The sequence below is a fragment of the Pundamilia nyererei genome, unplaced genomic scaffold (genome assembly GCF_000239375.1).
Source record: "Pundamilia nyererei isolate P.nyererei 1_Seehausen unplaced genomic scaffold, PunNye1.0 scaffold00060, whole genome shotgun sequence".
Classification (NCBI taxonomy): Eukaryota; Metazoa; Chordata; class Actinopteri; order Cichliformes; family Cichlidae; genus Pundamilia; species Pundamilia nyererei.
In genome coordinates, this window is record NW_005187461.1 from 2,775,530 (window position 1) to 2,785,782 (window position 10,253).

General features: G+C 41.9%; 1 protein-coding gene across 2 annotated transcripts in view; it reads right to left on the minus strand.

The window, feature by feature from the left end:
• Positions 1–9,911, minus strand: part of btbd11b (BTB (POZ) domain containing 11b) — a 75,282-nt gene extending 65,371 nt beyond the window's left edge. For both annotated transcript variants that reach the window (XM_005734846.1, XM_005734845.1), the window contains exon 1: positions 8,713–9,911. In XM_005734846.1, coding sequence (XP_005734903.1) covers positions 8,713–9,565 — 853 coding nt within the window. In that variant the 5' untranslated portion in view covers positions 9,566–9,911. The remainder of the gene's footprint in view (positions 1–8,712) is intronic.
• Positions 9,912–10,253: the final 342 nt, after the last annotated feature.

Genomic DNA, 10,253 nt, shown 5'->3' on the forward strand with positions numbered 1-10,253 from the left:
TGCAGCCCTCACCTCCTTCCTCAATATTCTCATAGTGGGAACGTCTCCCTCGTTAAAAGCAATTTTCCTTTTAAGAGTCAGATCGCTCCCGCACAGTAAAATTATTACACCAGCCCTGGTTGATATATAAACAAACCCCTCCTCCGTGAGATTTGCGTGTTACTCCACAGTTCCGATCCAATCTGACAGGGGTCCCAAAGCCGCTGATTCGCAGTGAAGTGTCACTGTCCATATCGGTCAGCCACGTCTCGGTAAGCGCCATCAGACAAGCCTCCCTGTATTCCCGTAGATGAAGCACATTTCCTTGTAATTCATCTGTTTTGTTCCTAAGAGATTGGACATTGGCCAGAATCATAGAAGGCAGAGGAACACGATTCTTCCTCCGAAGTTTTCTTACACGCTGACGCACGCCGCCTTTCTTTCCGCGTTTTCTCAAGCGGCGGGGATTTCCAAAATTAGTCTTTGACCGGGAAAATAAATCCTCACCAAGAATCACATCTGTCCGAGCATTAGAAGAGTCGTAGATAGACAAACAGGACCACCGTAATCCAAGTAGTTCTTCGCGTGTATAAGTGATTGTCAGTGAGAGTGAATGACTCCAGGTGAATATCGCCAACAACAATAAAAATAAGGTGTAGAAGATCTCCATCTCGGCAAAAAGTTAAAACCACGGTTAAGAACAGAGTTAAAACAAAGTTAAAAACAAAAAGAAAAAGAGAAAAAGAGAAAGAAAACGCCAATAAACACCTGCTGCAGGTCGCCACAAGAGCAGCGCCTTCGCCCTGTTGTTATATATAAGACAAGAATATAAACAGTACATTTGCATAATGACTGAAACCAGCCCACAAAACGCTACGTCCAGATGAACAGAATCAACTTTTGGAGATTTACTTACCTGGATGATTGAGCATGCATCAAGAAGTCTTTATTTACAGTTCTGTCATTTAGTGGGAAACAACACAAAGTGTCATGAGTGGGGGAGGTAGTAGACAAACTGGGTGTTTCTCTCTAAGTGTGTGCGTTTAAATCAAAGGAATCATCTAAACATTTGTTAAACAGGTGTCACTAGGTCCTCTGAGCAAATAAACTTCTTTAATATTATCAGCTAAACATTAACCACACACATCTAGAGGAAGCTAACTGTCACTGCAAATGGATTTCTCGCAATGAAATGATCTGCAACATTTGCTGCCTCTCATTGTTGTCTTACTGTGATCAAACAACAACAGGTTAGATGATACAGGCCTAAATGTATTAGCACAGCGAAGCTTGTTACTGGTGCTGCTCACAACACGGGATGGCGCATTGTGTTAGCCGAAAGCACGCTCTGCTGATTGCAGCATTTATCTGATGGGAGACGATGGAAGTGTTGTGTGTGTGTATTTGTGTGTGAGAGATGCATGCATGAATCTGTTTATGTAAATATCTTGGAATTTGGTTCACAGTTCACCAACTGTGAATCCGGTATGTCCTGACATGCAGCTGTCTTTAACACACAAATCACTTTTTCTACCAGTGACAAGACAATTTCTTCGAGTTTTGCTCGGCTCACATCAAAGAGGGAAAACAAGTTCAAAGCTTGTTTACCAGTATTTTCTTCATATTTTCCAGCCACACTGGATGTTACTTAAATAGGATCATTTCCCTCTATACAACAAAAGGAATTCAGAGCTGCAAAAAAATGTAATAGATACTGATGCTTCACCTTAGCTAATCCACTTGCTGGTACTTGTTTGCGCAGACTTTTCTTCCTGCTATAATAAGCAGGAGACATTGCTTGTATAGGTCTCATCTGTCACCCACAGCTTCTCTTATGGATTTTCCTGTTTTGATCCTTGCCATCTGTGCCGCTTCCTCTCTCATTGCTTTTCTTCCAAAGTCGACATCTTGAACAATTCATTCTTAGCCACAGATTTACTGGATGCAGAGTAATTATCAAACTATTCTTGCACAGCAGTGCCATATTTTTAGTGTCTACACTGCAAAAGGTAAACTTTCCATCTGTGCTTTGGGAAAACCTACTAAAAAACACTCAGACAATTTGGTCCAGAGGGAAACAAATTTACCCCAAAGACAGAAATAAAACGGCTAAAGCTCCCTTGATATTGTCATCCTGGCATGAAAAAATAGCAAAGCTCTTCCACGGGCAGTAAACATGAAACTAAAAACATTATGCTGAGTGAGTTTATAGCAATAAGTGCACACTTTCTGGGTTAACACTGCCAGGGCTGTAATGGAGTAAATCTCTTTTTGGTAGGAAAGGTCAAGCATAAAAATGAGCTGAATTAGTCAATGCTGCCGCAGCTCCAGTAGTGTTTTCTTAAATTTCATCACTCAGTGGTTCAGGGGGTTTTACCCATGAAGTGATTTTTCATAAATATTGATTATTTTGGAGGCGATTGTATTGTTCTGTCCTGCTCTTGTTCTTCAGAAAAAATAACAATAACAAGACGCAGTTTCATCAATTCATCATTGAAAAGTCATAGGGGACAACATTAACAGTATTACGATTATTTTTTGTGTCTCCTTTTCAGTGTGCAGTGACTGCAGTTTCATGGCAGCTCACTAGCCGAATGCACCAACACACGTATGTACGCACACACACACACACACACATGCTCGCACGGGCAATGGAAAGTTTATACAATCCAGTGAAGTGCATAAGAAAAAAGGATGGCTGCTAAAGAACAAAAAAAATGATGCACAGCCCATTGCAGGCACCGCCAGCTGGGTACAGAATTAACTACATTTTATCACTTGTCTCCTCTTAATCAACTGAAGCTAACTTGGCTGAAGCTCCCCCTCATTGTGCCAGACACCATGTCACATCAGCATTCCTCATTCCCTCCTAAAAACTTACAATTAAAACCAGATCTACCCCTGGCCATGTGTGGCTCTTTGAGCGTGTGTTTCAATACTCGCCAGTGTCTGTTGCTGCCTTACATGACCAAGTCTATGCTGCTGTGTCAGGGTTTCCCTAGTACAGATATATTATATCTTTCTTCCAGACATAATTGGGACTGGTCTCCACCAGTACAGAGTGGTACGGCTGCTAACCGCAGTCATTCTTGTCTCCCTGCCTTCGCCACACACACATGTGCACCAGGCACCAGCCTTGCACAACTACACCAGCAAGTGAATAAGAAACAAAAAACCTGGAATGTAGCTGGACCAGTGCTCTTGCACTTCAGCGATGAGATCCAACATAATTAAAACATCTGAACGTACAGCAGTAAAGCATTCTTGTTACAACAGCACACATACTGTAGACTCAGCGACTGGATAGCTGCTTGTCTCGCATGATGACCAAAATTTTGTAAATGTAAATGTTAAATTTTAAGTGAAGGGTCTGCTGTTAAGACTTTAAAAGGAAACCCCCACCTCTGTTATGCACTTCACACTGTAATGGCAGAATGCTCTCCAATGGGTGTGCTTCAGTGCTGTAATTTACTTTTTTTGTACAACCCTTTTTTCTGTATTTGTCTTTTCAGTTGGTGATTTCACACATTTTTCCAGTATGCCCTACTGAGAAAGTTGTATTATTTTTGGTGTGGTTAAAAACAGTGTGCATTGGTTAGTACAAAGGTTTTTTGTTTTTTGGTTTTTTTTTAATCATGGAAGAAAAAGTAAGGATGCATGCAGAACAATACCACAGAGCAGCACGCCTGTTGTTTAAAAGATCTCAAATTACCTCTCGAGAGTGTTGTATTTCCCAAGCACCTGGCAACACTTCCACAAAGATGCAAGGTGTTGCTGCATTGAATTTCTGTTGATAAATCCAATGTTACATCATTTTGCATCTCTGGTTACTCTATATACTAACCATAAGAAGATGTTCTGTCTTTTTCCATCTGTTAAGATCATTAAGTAATCATTAGCTGAATGTATAAAAGGTCTGTTTGTTATTAATCAATTACATAATCATGCTTATAAAGTAGATTCAGCTGTAAGACAACACCCCTAATGTTATCACTGATTGCCGTTTTTGAAGTCGGGCTACTGGAAATCTATAAAATAAGCACAGTACTCTTGCATTGTATTCTGCTTTGCACCAAAATCTGTTTCATTCTCGGCTGTAATTGCTCGACTACTCTATTTCCACAACATTGACAGTTGCCACCCATTAAACCAAAGAAATGATCTTAAAGACATTTATATACCCACAGTAAAGAGTAGCCCCTTTCAAACATAAAAAGCTGAATATAGCAGCTGTAAATGGTTGCTATTTAGCCATGAGGTTATGAATACTTGGTCCAATTTGTATGCCATTAATAATTATTTGAGTAAGGGTAAGAGAAATGCCACCAATATACAAATAAAGCAGATCAAGTATATCAAAGTGCACTAACAACAACTATTTAAATGTCTTTAGGGTGAAACTTTCCTTTGAAAAACCAAATGAGATTTGCCCAGACTTGAAAGTCATTTCACACATAAAGTGTTGTTACAAACTGGTCCCCAGGGTGGAAGATATCCCTGCGTGGTGGATATCACGTTCCACTAGACATTTTCTGACATGCACACGTCATTAAGGTAATCAAAGAATCACTGTGTCCTAGCTCTAGCGGGAGCCATAAGAAATATCCCACCATATAGAATAGTTTCCTGTTCTGACAAGATACCACAGCTGAAGGAGGGAAACCCAACACCCACCTGCAAATGTAAATAACACACAGTCACACATGGTGAGAGGAGGCCCTGAGATCTCGATGAATATATGTGTATATATATATATATATGTTTGGGTTTGCTATCAGAGGCCTGGGCCTGAGAGCTTGAGGGTCCCGCTCAGTATCTTAGCTGTTCCTGGAAGTCCCGAGGTCAAAATGGGAGATGCCCCCAAGGGTGGTGAAGAATGATCGAGCTAAGATCCTGTAGGACTTCCACCACAAACCGGTGGTGGCTAACCAACCGGACATAGTGGTGGTAGACAAACAGAAGAAGACGGCTGTTGTGATAGATGTAGTGGTTCAGAATAACAGCAACATCAGAAAGAAGGAACACCAGAAGCTTGAGAAATACCAAGGGCTCAGAGAAGAGCTCGAGAAGATGTGGAGGGTGAAGGTAACAGTGGTCCCAGTGGTAATCGAAGCACTAGGTGCAGTGACTCCCACGCTAGGCGACTGGCTCCAGCAGATCCAGGAACAACATCGGAGATCTCTGTCCAGAAGAGCGCAGTCCTAGGAACAGTTAAGATACTGCGCAGGACCCTCAAGCTCCCAGGCCTCTGGTAGAGGACCCGAGCTTGAAGGATAGACCGCCCGGAGGAGCGAGCTGGGAATTTTTCCCCCCAAATATATATATATATATATATATATGTATTTTAGATAAAGTTTAAAACTGACTATATAGATGTCAAGCAGGCCTTTAATATATCTGGCTGCAAGAAAGCAAACTGTGTAGCTTTTATAAGCTGCTGGGAAACTGAAGCCCCCTTCTAAAAATGACTTTGCAAATCATTAAGGTATTTGAACCTAAATCTTAAAAAAAGAAAAACACCTTATTGAATTTGTGACAACAAAGAAACAGAAATAAGCTTTGGCTCAAGATATTCATAAAGTCCTCTTCACAAAGCTGGGTCACTAGCTTTAGCATAATATGGATAAATCACCTAAATTACTCCCACTTGGCTGAGTAAGACAGAGAGAATGGATAGAGCGATATAGAAGTTCAGTTTGGCAGGCAGCGACTCTGGTAAGGTCAAACCACCCTCAGACTGGATGGCTGTTTGGTTTTAGTAGGAAGAAAACAAATGATGTTGTGTTTCAGCTTTCTCTGTCTCTGTAGGGTGCTTTAAGGTTTAGAGATCTTGCCATTAGAACAGAAAATGTGGTAAGGGATGAGCTTTTGAACTCTGTTATATTATCACCTCTTAGGCAACTGTTTGTTAGCAAGTTCCTATCATGTAGATACAGAAATATGTCTTCATTTTGGAGTCAAATTTCCTGCCACCTCCTCATTGTAGGTCTACTCTTACTTTCCTTTTAAGACTGCTTTTGCCTCTAAAGATTCATTAAGCTATAGATAGTTTTTTCCTCTGTGTAGCTGTTAAATGATTCACTGTGTTCATTAGCTTGCCACTAACATGTATCTGCTGAGGTGCTAGGCTAAAAGTATTTGAAAACTGACAAAAAATGCACTAATACAGATAGGTGAACCAATAAGCTCTGTAAAGCTGTAAACCTTGTCAAACATTCATATCTAAAATATTGATTTTTAGTGTTTTGATGTTTATTTTTATGCTAGTGGTTCAATAATTACTACCTAACCCTTTAAGAAAATGCTATATTACACGGTATTGCATGATTTCATTCGCTACGTTATTTTCCTAGCCTTGAGCTTTATGTCAATATTCCATATGCTCAAGATATTTTATTTGCATCTTATCCAATTCACTAATCCGATACACCAGTCAGCACTCATCACACCTCTTCCACAGCTGGAGCCTCACCGCATGCCAAGTGGCCTGAGTGTGCCTTCTGAGTGAATCCTGATATTTAGTACTGTGCATTGTGTCTTCATACTCTAAGCTCTGACGTTCTATTGTGCTCCTTTTAATTGTATGTGGCGATTCTGGCATTGTTGCATGTGTAGATTCAGTGTGTGTTGCAATCACTACAAATAAATGCACATGCTATGCAAAAAAGCTTTTATAAATGAGTAGATAAACACAGCAAAAATGCAGATGCTTCCACACAGGTGCACTACATGGTACAATTAAACAATTATCATCCAATCATGCAATGTAGCATGTATAAAACTGCTGAGCATGCTCAAGTGATTCTGATTCTGTGTCAAGATAGCATAAGAAAAAAAACTAAGGGACTTAAAGAGGGGGCACAGATGGCAGGAGTCACAAAGAATATCCAACTGAGTAGAGTTTCATTAAGAAATTCAGTCTGCATTACAACTATCAGAAAGACATCAGTAATCAGTGTTGAACATAGAACATATGTGATAAACATGATGCTTTCGTGAGTGTGATGTGTAGCAGAATGAAAGCAGAAGATCTGTTCCTCAGGTGACTGAGAATATGTTTGCAGGACGTGATCAGACTGTCAGCAAGAACAGCCCTGACAATTACATAGAGAGGGATATTAGATGGGTTGCAGTGTATAAACCCCTCATTACAAAGATGAATGCACATTTGACAGTTCAGTGGTGCAAAAAAAAGCTTAGGCACTGGTCTACAGAGATGTGGCTACATCCAGATGAATTATTTTCATTGTGTTCTTGACAAGTGAGTGAGAGCGTTTGTGGCAGGCCTGAACGCTTGACCCCTACACCGAAAATTATCTTTAAGGTGAGCGCTCTTTTCCAGGATGATAGCGCCCCATCCATAGATCACATAGGGTCATCAAATGGTTTGATGAGTATGAAAATGTGGATTGTTTGCTATGGCCTTTGCAGTCACCTCATAACCATACAATTGAACATTTATGGAAGATTCTAAACAAGTTAGATAATCAAAATACCAAATTAGGGAATGCTGGAAGAATGATGTTTCAGTCCTAAAGCAGAGTTCCAAGAAAACTGGAGAACCAGGTACAGCTGTTCTTGTGGCACATGGTGGCCTTACACCATACTAAGGTACTTTGTTTTTCTAGTAATTTGTCACCTGTCTCTAAACGAGTCTCACTAAATAACTACAATCCTGTACCACTGTGAACAAATAAGCAAGAAAATTGCAAACCAACTGACATGCACTTAAAACAAAAGGCACAGTAAAAATGAAGTACTATTCTCTTCTGTGGGTGATTCATCAATACAGTCACAGTCTTTCTAACTTTGTCTCTCTGTCTCTCATTCTCCCTCTCTTTCTATAACTCAGTTTTATTTGCATCACTCTGCATAATGCACAACAGCACATACGTCCCCAGGGCCTTTTTTATTACGTAAACCTGTTGCAAGAGGAGTCACAGCAGCGCTTTTACAACATCCATCAAAACAGGGGCAAGAATGTCTTAGAGTGGTTACGGATGTATTGATGGTTAAAAGGCAGTGAAGTCAGAATACTATTAGACTTGTCCTTTGAATTCAGATATTTTCAAAGACACCAGACAAAAAGTATTATTAACACTTGAAAAGTCTGGGTACTCTGTAATAGAATCAGCTGCTATACCCAGAAAATAAAAATCCTCGCTCTGGGTGAAAAGAACAGAAACTCATCTCTGCATAGCATCACTGCAGGCAGAGCCCCCTTTACTGAAAGAGTGAATAACTCAACCCAGGGATGCTGTGCTCACCCATTTTGAACAAAACAGCCACATACAGTATGAGAAGTATATGAGAGAACAGCAGCTCCAGTCTAACTTTGCACAGAGGACAAACGAGGCAATCTGGACAAAAGGGGATCACAGTTTCACACGAAGACCAACTGGTCAGTGTTCAATTGCTTGCAGCGCCAGTACTCTTGAAAAGCACTATTCTAGCTGCAGGAATCCCTTCCTCCTGTCACTTAAAGTTTCACAGTTCTTTGAGGAGGCAGGAGCTGCAGGAATCGTGCAGAAAGTGAAACTGAGAGAATGCAGCCTACTTATCTATATAAATCTTCAATGTTCTGACATTTGTGCAGTCTGTTATTGATTTTAAAACCTGCTGTGGGGAGAGAGAAGTAACTCTGCAAGTGGCATAATTTAAAATGTGTACATGTATGAATGCAAAGTGGAAAGGGGGTTCTTGTTAAATTGACCTGCTTTATCCTTAACTTACCATTTGCATTCTTCCCGCAGATCAGGTGTTGCCAGGGTTGCAAAGAGCCCCATATCTCTGCATCACTGTTAACGGCCTGCTCCAGGATCTCCACAGTAAACTTGGGGATCCCGTTATCCCGCTCCAGCAGCGCACTGCGCAGCACCCGCGCGTACACATCACGGAAGAGGTTTTCCATGCACGCGGCCAGGTAGATCGCCGCGTGCTCATGGATCCTGACTGCTACCCTGCTATCGACCATCCACCTGAAGAACTTCCCCACGTTAAAGATGAGTCCGCATCGCGCCGACTTGCCGCGGGTGAACTTGTCGTCCTCTGTGCTCATATTGTACAGTGACAATGCACTGAGGGCCCCGCTGATGCAGTTCATCGACACGGTCCACGCCAGGACCATCTTTATGGCACTTTGGATCTCATATTTGGTACATTTGGCGTAGCGCAAACTCAAGCGCTGCGCCTCCTTGGCGACCCTGACCAGGGCCCGGCTGACCAGAACCGAAAGCCTGTGCAGGACGTCCTGCTGTGGTGTCGGCAGGCTCATCTCCTCGTCCTTGCTCAGAGCGCTCGCCACTTCCCCGAGGCTCCACGGCACATCCTCAAGCTCGGGTAGTTTAGCGCATTGCCCGGTGCACTCCAGGATCTCGGCGTCTTCGACCAGGACCGTGTTAACAGTGTCCAAACTGTTGTGTCGACTGTGCATCGAGTCGGTTAAATGCCAATAATTCCCTCCATGTGCCTCTGAGCAGCACAGCGACGCACTGGAAGACCTGAAGGAGTCGGCGGCTCCACCATAACCCGAGTCTAGCGTCAAATCCTCCAGGGTCCTTGCTACTGACTTGCTACTCCTTGCCATAACTGCGCTTCATACTGTAAAAAGAGGGCTTGGAAAAAGTGGGGGAAAATACCGACGAAGACGCAGTGTGGATACACAAGCGCCTTCCACAAGCTTGTCAACTGAAATGTTTTATTCTTTTCCCTTTTCTTTTGTTTTCTTTTGGAACTGTCCATGCAGGCATAAAGTTAAGAGTAGTATCTCCCTACAGTGCATCAACAGTCATACAGTGCCGTTCAAGCGCAGAGGCTGACAGATGGAGGCGGGACCGGAGAAAACAGAGCGCAGCTGTCAACCAATGGACTCTCGGGAAGAATCAGCAAAGCGTTTTAATTGGATCAATAAAAAAAACCATCGATATAGCTCCTGATAAAGATTGTTAATATGAATACAAACAGTAAAGGACGGGAGTACTCCGCTCATTTCCCCCTTTCTGTCGTCTACTCCTTATAAAAGTTTGCTTCCTCAAAACTCTTGAACCGCACATCCTGTAAAATGACCAGTCAGACAAAATACACAAATTGCACTGAATAATATATATTTTAATATAAAAGCAACTGCTTTTATGTAACTGTGTTTAGAGGACAAACCCGCCAGAGGCACAGACTTTTCAGTTATTTTCTGAGGGCCCATGTCTGATCGTAACATGACTCAAGACCATTAATAATAGATTGCATGCATAATGTATCCTTCTCTGTTCCTCTGGAGG